Genomic DNA, 18,434 nt, shown 5'->3' on the forward strand with positions numbered 1-18,434 from the left:
AGTGCAGGGAAGTTCCCAGAGGCATTTTGTCCCTCCAGGCCCCCGCTTACCCCTTTTTATCTCTTCCCCCCTCCACCCCCCACTGTGTGGTAGGTTCTTTGGACTGCAGAGAAATCTGAGTTGCCTCAAGGGAAACTGCCTATCACAAGTACTAAGGCCAGGCCCCAAGGAGCCTGAAACATTTCTCAGGATCTGAAAGGTGGCTGGTATCCAAGGCAGCTTGGTGACTTGATTTCCTTGTCCTGTCATCTGTCTGCAGCAGGAGTCCTAGAGAGTCTACCCATAGACGGTCCTGTTCTTCTCTGTCTTGGTTCCTGCTGCTTTCATTGCTTCCCCGGCCACCCAGCCCAAAAGCGGGCCCTCCTGCCACGCTCTGCTCTTTTCTTTCACAGAACTCATTACAACTTACTGTCTTTATTTTTACTTATTACTCTTCTCCGCATCCCTCCGCAACACAGTCATAATTAGACCGTGATCTTCATGAAGGTAAGGACACAGTTTTATTGGCCATTGTATACATGGTTCTTAGCACAGTACATTCTGGCAAAGGGTATGATCTTAAAATGTGTTTACGGAAAAATGAATGAATTAATGAAAACAGGCAAAGAATCTGAATAGACGTTTCTCCAAACTTTAATATTCATCTGCCAACTGGGTATCTCTACTTGGGTATCCAGTAAGAATGCAACTCACCCAAAATAAAATTATTGATTTCCAGCTCCCCAAGCTTTTCTCCCCGCATCTCAGACCCTCAAACCTAGGGAGTCATTCCTATCCCCAAACCCTGTCACACATCAGCAGAAGTTGTTGGCTGTCCCCAAAATGTTTTCAGTATCCATCTACTTTTCTCCACCTACATGGCTACTAGCTATCAGCCATCAATATCACTTATTTAGGTTATTGTAATAACCTCTTAACTGGTGCCCCCCACTTCTCTCAGCCACCTACACAGCAATTAAAGTTGTATTTTTAAAACATAAATCAGGTCATAATCTTATCACTCCTTAGAATAAAACCTGCACTGGATTTCACTGCGGTAGGACTAGTACCTGTGCCCTCCAATGCCGTGTGATCCAATCCCCTGCCCACCTTTCTGATTATATCAGGTGCCATTTTCTTCCACATTCATCTGCTCCAGCTACATAACAAGTTTATTCCTGCCCCAGGATCTTTGCACACATTGCTTCTGCCCAGAATGCTCTTCTGATTTTCACATGGCTGGCTTCCCATCACTGGGGTTTCCGCTCTAGTATTACTTCCTCAGAGAACCTTTCTCTGGCCAGTCCATCTGAAATAAGACCCTGTGTCAGTCAGGATGATTTTAGAGGCAAATAACAGAAACTGAAAGGGGCTTAAAGCCATAACATATTGCTTATTTAATAAGTCTAGTGATGGCTATTCTAGCAGCACCACAGTGTCAGGACACTGGGTAGTATCTTTGTGAGTCTCTGGACTTCCCCTGACTTCACAAGATACCACCCAGTGCCCTGACGTCTTCACATGACAGTTTACAAAGGAGAAGCAAGGGGCAGCCAGGCCCACAAAAGAGAACCCTCTCTGCATGCCTCTTTCCTCTTACCAAGAAAGAAACATTTTTCCAAGAGCTTCCCAACACCCTCCTAGAGATTTCCTCTTATCTTGCCAGAAGCAGATGATGTTCATGTGACCATCCCTAGCTGCAAGGGATAGCGGAAAGTGGTTATCTTGCTTTTTCAGCCTCTTGATAGAGGAAGGCAAGGGAGAAGTTGGGAATGGCCATTAGGCGACCATCCAGTCACCTGTCCTTCCATTTCCCGTGGACCCTTGGTCCCTCATTCTGCTTTGTTTTTCTCCATAGCGCCAGCCATTTCTTTACTATGTATGTATTTGTTTTACTGTTATTTGTTTTCCCCCCTAGAGATAAGTTCCACAAAAGCAGGGACCTTGTCTATCTAGTTAACTTCTGTACTTCAGCAGTTAGCACAATCCTGGTTCATACTATGTATGAAAAGACTATTGGGTAAATGTATAATAGAAGATGATTTTACATATACCATCGTAACAACATAGTCATTTCTTAGGGTGAAGTTTCTTGGTGTTTATTTCTCTTTTTTCCCCCCATTTTATCTGACTTTACAGATTTTGCATGAACAGTAGAGAGAGGGGAGAAGTTCAGTATTATTAAATCTGGAGCTGCATCCCTCCTACGCAGGACTCTACTAAGTGGCAGTAGGGTGAGAAATATTGGCCAGTGTCCTTTATACTTACCCACAGTGGGGTGCCAATATGACCTAACATTTTCTCCTGCAACACTGTTCGTAAAGAATTTGGGGAGGACTGCAGCTTGCGGCCAACAGAAACCATGTGGGGTAAAGCTTGGGCTCCTTTCTGTTACATTCTTTTTGGGTGCGACATTTATTCCAATGCTAGCCATCCCTACACAGAACCGTCAAGTAGGTGCTTCTCCATCAGTCTTTCACCCTTCACCTGCTCCCTTCCATAACGGCACCCCATTCTCCTAGATGCTGACTGTCCTCAAGGCTTTTGTTTCAGCATCTCTTCTGTTTTCATTTCCACTAAGACCATAGATCTCAGAGATCACCATTCTACTGATAATATGTAAAAATATGTACTCTTTAAGAAGCATTTACATTCTGGGGCGCCTGGATGGCTCCGTCGGTTAAGTGTCTGCCTTCAGCTCAAGTCATGATCCCAGGACCTGGGATCAAGTCCTGCGTTGAGCTCCCTGCTCAGTAGGGAGTCTGCTCCCTCTCCCTCTGCCCCTCCCCCCGACTCGTTCTCTCTCTCTCTCAAATGAATAAATAAAATCTTAAAAATAAAATAGTTTTTAGAAAAAAAGAAGCATTTACATTTTAATAGGGGCCTTGACTTTAAAAGAATTATGCCCTAGTGGTAAGAGAAGTTGGGATAGAAGCCTTCCTCACTTCCAGAAATCACTCCTATGATGCTGACTCTTTATTACTGATATTTTAAAATTCACATGAAGGACAAAGAAAGATAAAGGTGGTAGAAGAGTAATCTAGTTATTTGGACAACCAGTATCCAAATACAAAGATGGTGTGCCCAGTCTGATCTTAGGAAACTAAGCTTGATCCCAGTCGGGAAACAGATTGAAAGGCACAGAGCTGGAATATTATAGAGGAATACTTGTATGTATTATATAATATATAATATATAGCAGGAAAGGGGAAAATGGCATTCAAGAAAATTCTAGGCTTATAAGCCTGTGATACTAGGAGTCTCAGATGGTGGAGGGGAAAGTTCTTTTCAGTGGAAATGTGAGGTTGTTTTGCAAGTATTCCAAATTACCTAATGGAAGTAATTTAGCAGAGTGGATTTTAGATGCTTTTGAGAAATACTCAATTCATTGTATTACATGTTTTGGTTTAGGGTATAGAAAAAAGTTTTATGCGTTAATATAGCACTAAAAAAATCATGCCCAACTTGGAGAAAGGTTGTGTTGATTTATTTGGATCTCAGTGATTTTCCCCTTAAAACCAACAATGTGAATGATGATTAGGTACCTAGGCTCCTCCCCAAAAGCCATTCACTCTTAACACAGCTAAATTATGTGACTAATGTTAGTATTATCACTCTATAGTATGTGATGTGTGATGTGGTTACTAAAATTTGCTTGTCATATGGCTTTTAAGACTTAATGGGCTAACAATAGGAAGAGTGCTAATTAAAAAAATTTTTTTTTAAATTTTTTTTTAAAATTTATTTATTTGACAGAGAGAGACACAGCGAAAGAGGGAACACAAGCAGGGGGAGTGGGAGAGGGAGAAGCAGACTCCCAGCTGAGCAGGGAGCCTGATGCGGGGCTCGATCCCAGGACCCCGGGATCATGACCTGAGCTGAAGGCAGACGCTTAACGACTGAGCCACCCAGGCGCCTCTTTAAAATTTTTTAATAAGTTTTCATTTAAATTCCAGTTAACATACAGTATAATGTTAGTTTCAGGTGTACAATACAGTGATTCAGCACTTCCATACATCACCTGGTACTCATCACAAGTGCACACCTTAATCCGCATCACCTATTTAACCCACCCTCCTATCTGCTACCCTGTGGTAACTATCAGTTTATTCTCTATAGTTAAGAGTTTGTTTCTGGTTTGTCCCTCTCTCTCTCTCTTTTTTTTTTTTTTTTTTTTTAGATTTTATTTATTTATTTGACAGAGAGAGACACAGTGAGAGAGGGAACACAAGCAGGGGGAGTGGGAGAGGGAGAAGCAGGCTTCCTGCTGAGCAGAGAGCCGAATGCGGGGCTCGATCCCAGGACCCTGGGATCATGACCTGAGCCGAAGGCAGACGCTTAACGACTGAGCCACCCAGGTGCCCCCTCTCTCTCTTTTTTCCCTGTGCTCCTTTGTTTCTTAAATTTTTAGTATAAGTAAAATTATATGGTATTTGTCTTTCTCTGACTGACTTCTTTCGCTTAGCATAATACTAACCCCATCCATGTCATTGCAAATAGCAAAATTCCATTCTTTTTTATGGCTGAGTAATATTCCACATACATATACACACACACACACACACACACACCACATCTATTTATCCATTGATCAGTCGATGGACTTGGGCTGTTTCCATAAGTTGGTTATTGGTGATAGTGCTGCTATAAATATCGGGGTGTATGTTTCCCTTTGAATCAGTATTTTTTTATTCTTTGGGTAAATACCAAAAGTGCAATTGCTGGATCATGAGGTAGTTCTGTTTTTAACTTTCTGAGGAACCTCCACAAGAGTGCTAATTTTTTTAAAAAGGTTTTGAGAGAGTGCGCGAGTGAGCGAGCAGGAGCAGGGTGAGGGTTAGAAGGAGAGGGAGAGCGACAAGCAGACTCCCCACTGAGCGCAGAGTCCGACACAGGCCTGGATCCCAGGACCCTGAGATCATGACCTAAGCCGAAGTCGGGCGCTTAACTGACTTGAGCCACCCAGGTACTCCAAGAGTACTAATTGTTTAAGCACTTGCTATGTGCGAGACACCGTGTTAGATAGTTTATAGAACCATACAGGGATAACATTTACTGAGTATTTTCCTCATACCAGGCAGATTGACTTGTGTTAACTCATTTAACTCCTGTGCATGTATTATCTCATTTAACCTTCATAGTAATCAAGTGAGATAGGGGCTAATTATCCTCATTTTACAGGTAAGAAAACTGGAGCTCAAGAGGGTTAGATAATGTGTCTGGGTGACACAACTAGTTAGTGTGTGACAGAGGTGGGATTCGCACTTCAGCTGTCTGACCTCAAAGCCTGCGTACATATCCACTTTGCAATATCCCTGTATTGTGAGATGATAAATAGATGTTTTTCAGCACAGGATTCCATTCTGGGTGTAAGTTTGCCAGATTTAGCTAATAGTAATAGAGGACACCAGTTGAATATTGTATGGGCCATATCTATGCTAAGAAAATGTCATTGAAAATGTCATTGAACCAGGCATCCTGTATTTCATCTGGCGGCCGTACCTGGGTAGCACGTTGTGAGAATGTGTCTTATCCTCCCTGGTTTTCCTGTGCCCCCACCAAAGTCATGAAGCACTTAGCTCAGTGTGCACACCAGAGCCAAAGCTCAGGGCCAGATAGCAAGAGAGCCACTCGGGAAGCTTCTGACGCCTTCTGTGGCCTCCTTCGCCATTTGTAAATTCAGGGCTTCGGGAGATGTCGCCCTGTAAATGGTGTTCTACTGGAAGTTGGTAGGCTGGTAAATGTGGGACAACTGGCTGCACAGGGGGCAAAAAACCTCATTTGTGGTGTTTGTCCATTTCCATGGTGTGACTGTTCCTCCTGTGGCTGATTTATGCCAACATGATGTCATTGAACTTGGAGTTGGGAAGAAATGTGCGCAGCTGGTTCTGGGCAGCTTAGGCAAGCCAGTCACCCACCCCTGTTCTGGGCATTTATTTTCACGTATACACAAAGTGTACATCACCATGAAAGGTTTAAGAGAAAATCTCCACCATCATGTTCTCTAAGTTACAACAATTAAAATTTAAAGGAGACAATTTCTTACCTGGGCTAATACCACTGATCAGACTTCTCACTTCAGTTCACACTGGTTTAGAGTTCTGCTTTCATCCTGTGTTTAAAGGCTACAACAGTTCATCATCTGTCATAATGGATTTCCAGTAGTCTCATACTCTCTATTCTGAAGAAAGGCTGTATTTCCAGACCAACATGTCTACTGCACTTTTGATGCCAAGCCTCCGTGCAGTATGTGGTGGGAGTGATTTTTTTTTCCCCCCAAATGTTCACTATGTCACATATTTCTGAGCTAGCATATTGAACAGATGTATCTGTGGGTAGGCAAGAGGCTGTGGCAGAATAATTTTACATTCCTCCGTTTGATTGAGGAGTCAAGAAAAACCTATCCGTGTACAGCCAGTTTGACCCTCTGAATTCAGATCCCGCCTTTTGTGGCCTCCCCAGGGGTGGTTAAGAGCATGGGCTTTGGAATGAGGCAATCCTGTGGTGACTCGTTTATAACTATGATCTTGGGGAGGAACTTCAGTTTTTCCCATCTGTGAAATAGAGCTAATAATATTACCTACCTCAAAGGTACCTGACACATGATAAGCACAAAATATCTATCAACTCTCCGTAGTATTAATGTTATAACTGCTGTCCTCATAATTAATCTTATTGCTCATTAATAAACAGCCTTATCTTATGTGTTGGCTTCGGTCCAGCAGATGCTTACCATTCTACAGAAAATGTTACAGTTTTTTTTTTCCCAACCAAATCGTGTAAAAATTCAACATTCTAAAAATTCTAGTTTGACATTAAATTTTTGAACAAATGTCAGAAATAAAAATGGTCCTCCTATGTTGTGAGAATGTCTGTGAATCTTTATAATTTCATGAGGGAAAAGAAATCAGTTGTTAGGGTTCTTGGACTTGAGAACAAGCCTAAGCAGAAGTTGATGTGCTTGGCCAGGAATCGCCCCTGGCAGACCTGTGACTACACAGAGTTTGTCAGCTGAGCCCCTCTGTGCCTCTTTGTGGTCCTTTCTTGTGTTTCTCATCATTCATACATTCATCCACCTCTCAGCGTGATTTTCAAAAAGCTAAGATCATGATTCTTGGGGTGCCCGGGTGGCTTAGTTGGTTAAGCGTCTGAGGCTTGATTTTGGCTCAGGTCATGATCTCAGGGTCATGGGACCAACTCCATGCTGGGTGTGGAGTCTGCTTAAGATACTCTGTTTCTTGCTGTTAATATTACTGCATATGGATGACCCAGACATAATTAGTTAAGCAGCCCTTGTATTTCAGAAACTCTCCCCTGAAGAGGGATTTATTTCCAACTTAATGGAGTAGGGGAGACCTTTTTGAAATTTTACTTTGGGACCCTAGAACTTACTTATAATATGGCAGACTAATTTTTTTCCAGAGTGGGGATTGCAGAAGCCTGTCTGAGGACACCTCGGCTACCTTCACTCTCCCCTCAATGAGAATTCTGCTGCAGGTAGCAAAGTAGTCCAGGGTGACTTCAATTTCGCCTGCCCTGCTCTGCTCAGGAGTCTGTTTTCCCCGTCTCCATGGTCACCAGTGTTTCAGCTCAGAAGACACAATCACTCTCTGTCTCTGGTTGAATTCTCCTAGCAGAGCCCCCTAGAGCAGGAGTCATGCATTTCAGTTCTCTGTCCTTACAGATTCCATTCAGTAAATACTTAATAAACAATTATTAATGTAAAGAAAAAGAATAACATTCTTCCCCTGGGAGCCCCCAGCTTGGTGGGGGAAGACAGAAACATGGAAACAGTTCTAAAGCAGGGATTCCTGATCTCGGCTGCCCATTAGGATCACCTGGGGAACCCTGAAATTTCCCACTGCCCAGGCTGCCCTCCAGACCAATTAAATTAGAATCTTTGGGGGTAGGAACAGGGCAGGGGTATTTTTTTAAAGCTCCCTGGAAGAGTCCAATGCGTTGCTAAGCTAGAGAACCGTTGCTATAAAGCAAAACACACTTGGAAAATGCTGTAGTAAAGTGCTGTGTGAACGAGGATACCACAGCCATTCTGGATATGTCAATATTCTCATCCACTGTCTGACCACATCGCAGCCCATGAATGCAGAAAATGTGACCTCTCATTGTAACCTTGGGGAAAAGTTAGGTCAGTCTGATTGTAGGGCATTTAGAAACGATAAACTCTGGGAGGTGTGGTTTGCAGAAAATGTCGTCTCTGAAAGGAAAAGGGCCCCAAAATGATCAACCCAGAAAAGATGACCCCCCCCACCAACCATTCCACGTGCTCTGTCTCTCCCTTGGAATGTTTTTTTCACTCCCTTGTCTTCCTGAAGAAGTTCTAGTCTCCACGTCCCCAACTCAGACCTCATCTCCTTTGTGAAATCTTCCCTTTTCTTCTCCTATCCCATACAAAATTGGATCCTCGTTTTTCTCTGCCACTTAGCTCCTTGTCTTGTTAGCATCAGTTATAATTATTACAGAATTTAGTTATAATATGGTCAGGCAGCTTGTTTATACATTTGCCCTCTTCTGGGCCTTACTAATCTTTGTTTCCCTAGTACCTAGCATAGTGTCTTGGTTTACTGAATGAAAAAACAGGGCTGCAGCAGTTTTAGGTAGAGTCAGAACAGCCGTGCCATCATCAGGGGAGACCTGGACTCAGGAGCTCCTCAAGGCTCCCTTGTCCAGTTTCTGAGGAGTGGGATCCTCTGCTTCCCATTGGTGGGGCTAGAGGAGTGGGCAGACGAACTCACTGGTGACATGCAGCTGGAGGAAATGATGGCAGATGGGAGGCCTCACGGTGCCTTAGTTGTGGTGGTGAACTTGAGTTTCACGTGCAGGGTTTTGCTATGAGAGGAAGAGAGAAACAAAAGTAAGTTCACAGGTTTCAGAATATGTGTATTGACTGCAGCATCGTGCCTATGCCACCAACTTCTGTTTTATTTAGGCTACAGGCATCCCCAAAAAGTTTAGAACAGCTCCTCCTGCCTGGGAAAATTGCTCATCTGCTTTAAACTTTAAATATTTTATTTTATTTTATTGATTTTGTTTGTAAGTAATCTCTATACCCAACGTGGGGCTCGGAACCCATAACCCTGAGGTCAAGTCGCATGCTCCACTGACTGAGCCAGCCAGGCACCCCTAAAGTTTAAACCTTATAAAAAAATTGGGGGCATTTTGTAGGTTTTACACATACGAAGGTGAAGAGATAATTTCAATTTTAGAAGTAGAAGGGTCATGCATTCCAGATTTTCTAGGACAGTGCTAATTTTAGATCTTATGTTCTGTTTTCAGGCTGCGTATCCTGATTTTTTTATATGGAAGTATGGTTGCTCTTCTTACAACTATCAACCAGCCATCCATGCTTAAAGGTCTTCTAGTAGTCAAATGCCTAATTACGACATTTCTTTTGAGAAATCAAGTAGGGCTGCCTCATGGACAAAAAAAGCCTGAAGATAATACGGGACTGGCATTTACTACATTATTGCCCTGAGCTCCAGATTTTTGTTGAATGTGGTTTCTTGGTGAGGACAGTATATATTAACACTCTTCTCCCTGCCACAAATTAGCGCAAAAGTCCTTCAAGGAAATGCGGGCCATTAAGAACGTTCTTTCATTAAGAGCTGTCCTTAGGGCACCTGGCTGGCTCAGCGGTGGACTGTGCATCTCTTGATCTCGGGGTTTTAAGTTTGAGCCGCATGTTGGGTGTAGAGATTACTTAAAAAAATGAAATCTTAAAAAACAAACAAACAAAAAACCTGTTCTTTAATCCCACCTCTAAAACTTCAGGAACGTTTCTTTGTGAGGCTAGTCATAGGAGCCCACCGTGGGGGACACTGGGCCCTGCTGGAGCCTGCTGCTGGAGTGCCCTCCCCTTGTCCACAGCCCACATGGAATTGCTCTGGTTATTTTTTTTTAATGTTTTTTTTTTTAATTTTTATTTATTCATTCGAGACACAGAGATACAGAAAGAGAGAGAGAGAGCATGAGCAGGGGGAGAAGCAGAGGGAGGGGGAGAAGCAGGCTCCCCGCCGAGCAGGGAGCCCGACGCGGGCCTCGATCCCAGAACCCTGGGATCATGACCCGAGCCGAAGGCAGACGCTTAATGACTGAGCCACCCTGGCACCCTCTGGTTATTTTGGATTTAGGTGCTGTGCTTTCTCTTTTCTGCTTCATAGATTCAGATCAAATTAGACCTTAATAATCCAACTGCAACCCAAGTCACCCCAGTTTTAACTGAATAGCCCACAATTATATAATCGTTTTACCTATTAAAAAAGATAACTTTTTTCCTCACCAAATAGTTCCCCCCAAAATTAAAAAAAAGGCTAAACTTTATAATATTCTTCTATATCTAAGGATCATAAGCTTTTAAAAAGCTGCTGAGTAACAGTTAATAGTTGGTTGCTTTTAATCATGCAGAGGCCATAAGCTTTCCAGTAACCTGGGTACATTCTTTAGAGGACGTCTTGTATGTTCTCCTGTCAATATGTCCTTTTGTGAAACAGTAACAGCAGAAGGACATCAAGATATGTCCTGGATACGTGGCAAAGCTATTAGAACATGAAGCACATCATCTTTGGGAAAAAAGCGAGCCGTTCTTAGATGTCATTTAGTTAGGTGATATTCTGGCTCTTCTAAGTGTTACATACAGTGGCTCCGTGTACTTCCCTAATGCTTCTGAACTAGAAACTCTGCAGAAGGAAGAACGGGGCCACTTGCAGGAGCCAGCCAGTCTGACTGCAGATTCCTAGGAGCTATTTCCATAGCTGACATCTGTGTGTGTTTCCATCTGCCCACGTCTTCCACTCACAGCCTCACTGCTTTAGTGTCATGACATTTAGGAACTTCTCACCTACTGGCCCCGCATTCCACTGGCTCTTCATTTGCGGGGTGGTGCCCTCACCGTGAGCCAGATCCGAGCACCCTCACCCTTTGTGGTCCCCAGTGAGTGAAGGCGCCAAGGGGATGTTCAGGGGTGGGGCTTGGAGTCCACCTCACTTGACGAAAGGTCAAGAGAAGGGGAGGCCAGAGAGAGCTTGAGCTGGGATCAGCTAAAACAGCTCCTGAAACGAAAGAGAGACGGAGCCAGGGCTGTTTCCGGATAGGAGTCCAGTTGTCCTGCCAAGGCTCAAGTCCTCCTTCCTGGCGAATGACAACCCATCTAAGTGTCAGATAAGATCGTTAGCCTTAGGAGTCGCTCTTTATGACACCGTTTTAACAGGAGGCCTCCTTCTTCTTTTCTTATCCAGAACTGAAAGGAAACAAGTGAGTATGGTTTTCGCTCACAGAATGGATAACGGCAAGCCGCCCTTGGTTATTCCCACGCTGCTGGTGCCCCTGCAAAACCACAGCTGTGCGGAAACAGCCTCCGCCCTGCCACGCCACGAGCGGACGGCGTTCCACGAGGAGCGCGGCTGGAGGAGCAACACAACAGACCTGCAGCCTGGGCTGAAACCCGGCGAAGTGGCCACAGCCAGCATTTTCTTTGGGGCCCTGTGGTTGTTTTCTGTCTTTGGCAATTCCCTGGTTTGTTTGGTCATCCACCGGAGTAGGAGGACTCAGTCCACCACCAACTACTTTGTGGTCTCCATGGCATGTGCTGACCTTCTCGTCAGCGTGGCCAGCACGCCTTTCGTCCTGCTTCAGTTCGCCACTGGCAGGTGGACGCTGGGCAGCGTGATGTGCAAGGTTGTGCGCTATTTCCAGTATCTCACCCCCGGTGTCCAGATCTATGTTCTCCTCTCCATCTGCATAGACCGGTTCTACACCATTGTCTATCCCCTGAGCTTCAAGGTGTCCCGAGAAAAAGCCAAGAAAATGATCGCGGCTTCATGGATCTTCGATGCCGCCTTTGTGACCCCCGTGTTCTTTTTCTTTGGCTCCAGCTGGGACAGTCACTGCAACTATTTCTTCCCTTCCTCCTGGGAAGGAACTGCCTATACCATCATCCATTTCTTGGTGAGCTTCGTCATGCCGTCTGTCCTCATCATCTTGTTTTACCAGAAGGTCGTGAAGTACATTTGGAGAATAGGCACTGATGGCCGAACAGTGAGGAGGACCATGAACATTGTCCCAAGGACAAAAGTGAAAACGATCAAGATGTTCCTCATTTTAAATCTGTTGTTTTTCCTCTCCTGGCTGCCTTTCCATGTGGCTCAGCTGTGGCACCCCCATGAACGAGACTCTAAGAAAAGTTCCCTTGTTTTCACAGCCATCACGTGGATATCCTTTAGTTCTTCGGCCTCTAAACCTACGCTGTATTCCATCTATAATGCCAATTTCAGGAGAGGAATGAAAGAGACTTTTTGCATGTCCTCAATGAAATGTTACCGAAGCAATGCGTATACTATCACAACCAGTTCAAGGATGGCCAAAAAAAACTACGTTGGCATTTCAGAAATTCCTCCCACGGCCAAAACTATAACCAAAGACTCGATCTATGATTCATTTGACAGAGAAGCCAAGGAAAAAAAGCTTGCTTGGCCCATTAATTCAAATCCACCAAATACTTTTGTGTAATTTCGCAGAATTCTTTCAATTATTGTTATGTGCCAGAGATTAAAAAGCTTTAACTCTAAAAACAGGAGCTTTTTAAATGTTTTTTTTTTTAATCAACTTTCTGAGGGAAATGTTTTATGCTGCAAAATGCATTTAATTATTGATTATCATTTCTGTGGTTTTATTTTGGTTGCTTTTGGTTTTAGAGGAAGCTTTCACCTTGAGCTATGGTTGGTAATCCTTTTACTATGTTACACGCATAAAAAAGAGAATGCTTTTCTACTTTTTACTTACCCTGATTGGGTCCAAAAAACATAAACCATACACACAGTCTTTGATTCATGACTCTACTTAGTTTTATTCTGTCTGCTTTTTCTCCTCCCTACTGAAATTTTGTAACTGTGGGCTTCTGTTGCAAATGAAATCTAATGTGACACATTATTTCAGAGACTTGTATTACTCCGACTAAGTAACATTGAGGGAGTGTTAATATTGTACATATTTTTACATCACCTTTTTCCAAGTAACCACTGTCCAGATCTCCTGTGGGATGCACTCCATAGGATGGAATATACTGGAACTTGCTGGGAAGCCTTCTGTGACTGAATTTTAATCAGGATTCTTAGGGAAAGAAAAGTGATAATCAAGTTGCCTAATTTCCCTCTTTGTCTCTCTCTCCATTCTCCCTTACCTAAGCAACTGATGATGCCCTGAAAATTCTGAAGTCATGATGTTTTTCTCACATCTGTGTCCCATCTAGGCTGTGTCTGGGACGTTTACTTCCCTTCTTTGAGTTAAACTCAAGCCAGTGAGTAGATGTCCTTGCTAGGCAAGCCCAGAAAGTGCCAACGGGAGAAACGGCAGGTGGCATTTCTCTGGGCTCTGCAGTTCGGGCAGAGGTCTTTGGCTGCCCATCCCTACCCTACACACAAAGACACCAAGGACAAGGAACACCTTCTTCATTGTCCTAGAGACTCGGACATGAGGCCGTTTCCCCTGCCAGCACCTCTTTCCCCTCATCTCTCTGCAGGATACATCATCACACCCTTGCCAAGCCCAGACTCTTCTTTGCCTGTGATATCTCGAGGTTTTCTTCTCTGCTTGTCAGTTTCGGTTATTTCAAATCTAGGGCCAGCACATTAAAAAAAACATTCTTATTTAAATAATAAAAGGTTTACAGACAAGACACGTATGCATTTTCACATCCCAGTTCAGAGCTGCAAATAATAATTCCAGTTGTTAGTGATTTTTACCAGCATGATCTCATTTTATCCTCTCAAAAGAATTCTGCGATGTACTTGTCACCTCTGCTTCACAGATGAGGAACCTGGGATGCCATGGTGTGTGACTTGCCCACATTGGAGTCTGACAGGGCAGGTAGTCACACTTGGGTCCTCTCACTGCAAGTATGTCACTCTTCCCTTGACATTACAGAAGTCTCTCTAAGGAACACGTGAGTGGCCAGTCCCAGCCAGGCCTCACTGGGCCTCCTGGCTGCTGCCTTGGTGGAAATTTAAGGAAGGTCTAAGAAAATCTGGCCATTCTTAAAAGGAGAGTCTAGGTGAAATTTGATGAGCTGGCCCTCATATTTTCTTTGGCCATGGATAGGTTGATAGGTTCTTGGACTTGTGGTGCTGAGTGTCAGAGATACAATCACAGAGAAACACAAGACTAGGTTTGATATTCAGGGCCAGGAACAAACACCATGAAATATCTCATCTGCAAAACATCTACAGAGATGTTTTTAAGTGGAGGTGCTTCCTTCAATCAACAGATTGAAGAGAGAAAAAGAACATCTCATATTTTTCTTCCTTTTCTTTTTCCTCCTCATCTTCTTACTTATCCCATCAGCAGATGGCACTCTAAAATGACTGAATGAGCTAGACAGTTCTCCCATTGGTTCTTGAATTCGGAGGTTCAGACCTGTTAAAAAACAGAGAAGACCTTTGCATTTTTGTCCATTTTTTTGTGCATACTTTTATTTTGATCCCTTTAAATGGTATATTTTTTGAAGTTAGATTGTAAAAAGTTAAATTTAATTCATCTCAATTTTATTTTGATACATCTTTTCAGGTCTCAGTTTAAACTAAAAGATGAGTACTAAGCTCCATTCTGTCTTGAATGTTCTGTGAGTTTACCCCAGTAGGTGGCAATTCAGTGAGACAATCTCATGGTGGTTTTTTTTTTTTAAAGAATCCCCCCAATAATGACAAAAGTGTCAACCAAATCATAGTCTCATGGCCTACGATAATTCAGCTGTATTCTCTTAGCATGTTGATAATTCACTGTATTTTGGTTCAGGCTTGTTTAATATTCAGGATTCCGGTTGTCTCACTTGATCCTGAAATCAGAGGATACTGGACATAATGCACAGATTGATGAAGATTTGTATAAGTCCCAGCAGGACAAGCACAACATTCACCATAACTCACATCTGCCTGGCAAGAAGCAGAGTTAAATCCACAGGGAAGCAGGTTGTTGGAGAGAGTGAAAAATGACCCCAGTCTCTGCACTGGGTCCATGATGAGGTGCACCATGAATCTGGATTCATGGGGCCTCCAAACAGGAGTTGAAGAAAGGTAATGGGGGGCAGGGGGCAGGGTAGAGCCAATCGTCCTACCTGGCTCCCAGAGACTGTCAGAGAAGGGACAGGGGTGCATCCTGTGGGTGGAATGCAAATTTCTCCTGCTCTTCTAATCTTCAGTGGAAGCATGAGTCCAGCCAGCCTTCTGCTGAGAGTCCACAAGCACATCCTGCTCAGATGCACTTCTCTGTGGACCTTACATCACAAGTTTTTACCCAAGATGCCTGGAGCTGCTTCCCTGGGCCAGAATTCCTTGCTCAGGAAAGACAGATTTACCCAGGGGGACTCCACCAAACATGTGGGAGCAGTCATTTGCCAGAGAAGGTTGGCAGTTTGGCCTGTGGTGGTGGGCACAGTCCTTGCCTTTCCCCCTCCAGCTTTGCTTCCACCCGCTCAAACTCACCGTGAAGCCACATCACCGAGGTCTGCTGGAGCTCCTTGACTAGGATCAGCTGCAAGGATAAGCTCCTCTGGGGAAGAACTGCGTGTGAAAGTAGCAAAGAATTGGAGATTTGGGGATGGAAGGGACATTGAGAGACGTCGCACACGCCCCTCCTTGTTTAGAGGAAGACATTACAACCAAGAGAAGTCAGAGTAGGGGCGAACTAAAATGCCTTCTGCCAACCTATCCAGCATTCTTTTAACTTCACCATCCTGCTTGCCATGGCATGATTCATTTATCGAAGGAAAAAACCCCTCACTGTGTGCGGAAGAGCACGGAGAGAATACACAACTCCCCGCGGTTCAGCGAACCGGCTAATTCGTCTGGAACCAAGACAACCTGAGTGCTCTAATTAGAGAACAGGGGACACAAACCCACTCTGTCGAACCGTTTTGCAGAGTGACCGCTTGATGGCACTGTGGCTCGTCGGCAGAGCCCACCACCTCTTCATGATGCCTGTCACACAGGCCGGTTCGGAGCAGTCCTGGTCTCCTAGCAACAAGACAGGGAAAATTGCTGAGCACCAGGAGCAGCTGTAGATTAACTAATCAATCAGTGTGTTCCAAAGACGGAGCATCTAAACATTGGAGGAAATCCCAAAATAATTAATACTCTTTACGGACATGAAATCACCAGTCAAAATAGTATTTTAAACCCATTTTACAAATGGTATCATTTTCGAAAAATGCCATCAGACCCCAAAGTGGTGGTCGTGCCGCCCACACTTAACCCAGGCCTCTTTCTCTCTTTTCTGCTCCCTGTACCATTCCACTCTGAGAATTCGTGGCCCTTTTCATAGCAGTGCAATCCAGACTTGCCCAGCCTGAACCATTCTGAACTTTTTTGCTCAGCTGAACACTTCTTTTTTTTTTTTTTTTTTAAGATTTTATTTATTTATTTGAGAGAGCACATGAGAGGGGGGAGGGTCGGGAGGGTCAGAGGAAGAAGCAGACTCCCTGCCGAGCAGGGAGCCCGATGCGGGACTCGATCCAGGGACTCCAGGATCATGACCTGAGCCAAAGGCAGTCACTTAACCAACTGAGCCACCCAGGCGCCCGAACACTTCTGTTCAAAAGTTCTATATTCTTTTCCAGAAGAAGCCTCTTTCAAAGATTGCTTTGAAAACCCCCCTATCAACCCTGAGTTATACAGTTAGGGGCTCTACAATTAGGATTCACCTATAATTTGAAGAATGTGCGATTTTAGTTTTGCAGGAAAAGACTGCCAAGGAGCTCTGGGCTCTGCCATGATGGGTGCAAGAGTATCTGGCTTCATGATTAGGATGTAGGTCTGGAAGCTTGAGAACATCATCTGGTTTTCAGCAGGCAGTTAATAGAGCAGCGATTTGCCCACAACAGCTAGATATGGATTAAAACTCTCTAAGGGAATTTTGAGTGCATCCTCTCTTCTGCTTCCCCGTTGTGTCTTCCAAAGAATAGTCTCTTTAAGAAGACTGGATTCTGCTAGTAGGACCCTGAGTGTGCGAAGATGAGGACATGGCAAAGATAATGGGGGAGCAGAGAAGTAGCTGTGAGGAGCTGGATGGGAGAGAGACAGGCAGCACAGTAGCGGAGAATAGATGTATATTCTGACTATCTAGATTCGTTTATACTTCTGGGCTCTCTGAATCTCCAGGCAGGTGCATTCTACTTGAATAACTCTTTAAACGTTAGTGAAAATTATGGGGCACCTGGGTGGCTCAGTCAGTTAAGCATCCAACTCTTGATTTTGGCTCAGGGCGTGATCTCAGGGTCCTGGGATGGAGCCCAGTGTGGGTTTCACACTCAGCAGGGAGTCTGCTTGAGTCTCTCTCTCCCTCTGCCTCTGCCCTCTCCCCACCCCTGCTCTCTCTCTCTAAAATAAAATAAACAAATCTTTAAAAAATAAACATTAGTGAAAATTAGGCACAACATTCCAGTGATATATCCAGCCAGCAAAGTTTTCTTTCGTCACAAATAGTATGATGATTGCTTTCAAAGGTTCTGAAGTCAACTTCTGTGTTGAAGTTCAGGTTTTTGCTTACCATCTGTTTAACCCAGCAAATTATTCTCAAACCACAGCTTCTCCATTTTTAAGATGGGGAACATGGCAGTGCCTACCTGTATGAGAGTTCTCTAGAACCCTAATCATAGAACCAGTAGGACATAGTTAGATGATGATTTTTGGAGGAAGTGGCTCAGGCCATTGAGGGGACTGACAAGCTTGAAATGTGTAGGGCAGGCAGGCAGGCTGGAAACTCAGGTACACGGTTGGTGTTGTCGTTTCTGAAATCTATAGATTGGGCCAGCAGGCAAGATTTGAAGCTGTAGTCTTGAGGCAGAATTTCTTCTTCTCTGGGAAACCGCATTTTCGTTCTTAACGCCTTTAACTGATTGGGTAAGTCCCACCCATACTATCAAGGATAATCTTTGTTTAAAGTCAACTGATTGTAGATGTTAACCACATCAACAAAGTACGTTCACAACAACATCTAGATTAGTGTTTGATAAATAACTAGGTATTACAGCTAGCTAAATTGACATGTACAGGGGCGCCTGGGTGGCTCAGTTGGTTAAGCGACTGCCTTCGGCTCAGGTCATGATCCTGGAGTCCCGGGATCGAGTCCCGCATCGGGCTCCCTGCTCGGCAGGGAGCCTGCTTCTCCCTCTGACCCTCCCCCCTCTCATGTGCTCTCTGTCTCTCTCATTCTCTCTGTCTCAAATAAATAAATAAATTAAATCTTTAAATTGACATGTACGACTTATCATCACACCACCTTATAGAATTGTAGTAGTAAAATGAGCCCACATCCCTGTAAATCATTCAGTGCATTACTGAGCACAGGAGAAGCCCTTAATAAAGATTTCTATGGTTATTTTACTTTAGCCATTGCTAACCCAATGAGTTTTTCCAACTTTCAAGTTTCTTGGCACCTATTACCATGTGTTA

General features: G+C 44.0%; 1 protein-coding gene across 3 annotated transcripts in view; it reads left to right on the forward strand.

Moving 5' to 3' along the window:
* The window catches only part of GPR19 (G protein-coupled receptor 19), a 35,554-nt gene extending 22,854 nt beyond the window's left edge, over positions 1-12,700 (forward strand). For 2 of the 3 annotated variants that reach the window (XM_035028194.1, XM_035028193.1), the window contains exon 4: positions 11,232-12,700. In XM_035028194.1, the coding sequence (XP_034884085.1) occupies positions 11,254-12,501 (1,248 nt within the window). In that variant the 5' untranslated portion in view covers positions 11,232-11,253 and the 3' untranslated portion in view covers positions 12,502-12,700. Of the gene's footprint in view, positions 1-2,138; positions 2,214-11,231 lie in introns of those variants that run through there. The other variant, XM_035028195.1, reaches the window with a different exon arrangement.
* The last annotated feature ends 5,734 nt before the right edge of the window (positions 12,701-18,434 follow it).

Source organism: Mirounga leonina, unplaced genomic scaffold (genome assembly GCF_011800145.1).
Source record: "Mirounga leonina isolate KUSES-001 unplaced genomic scaffold, KU_Mleo_1.0 Mir_201, whole genome shotgun sequence".
Classification (NCBI taxonomy): Eukaryota; Metazoa; Chordata; class Mammalia; order Carnivora; family Phocidae; genus Mirounga; species Mirounga leonina.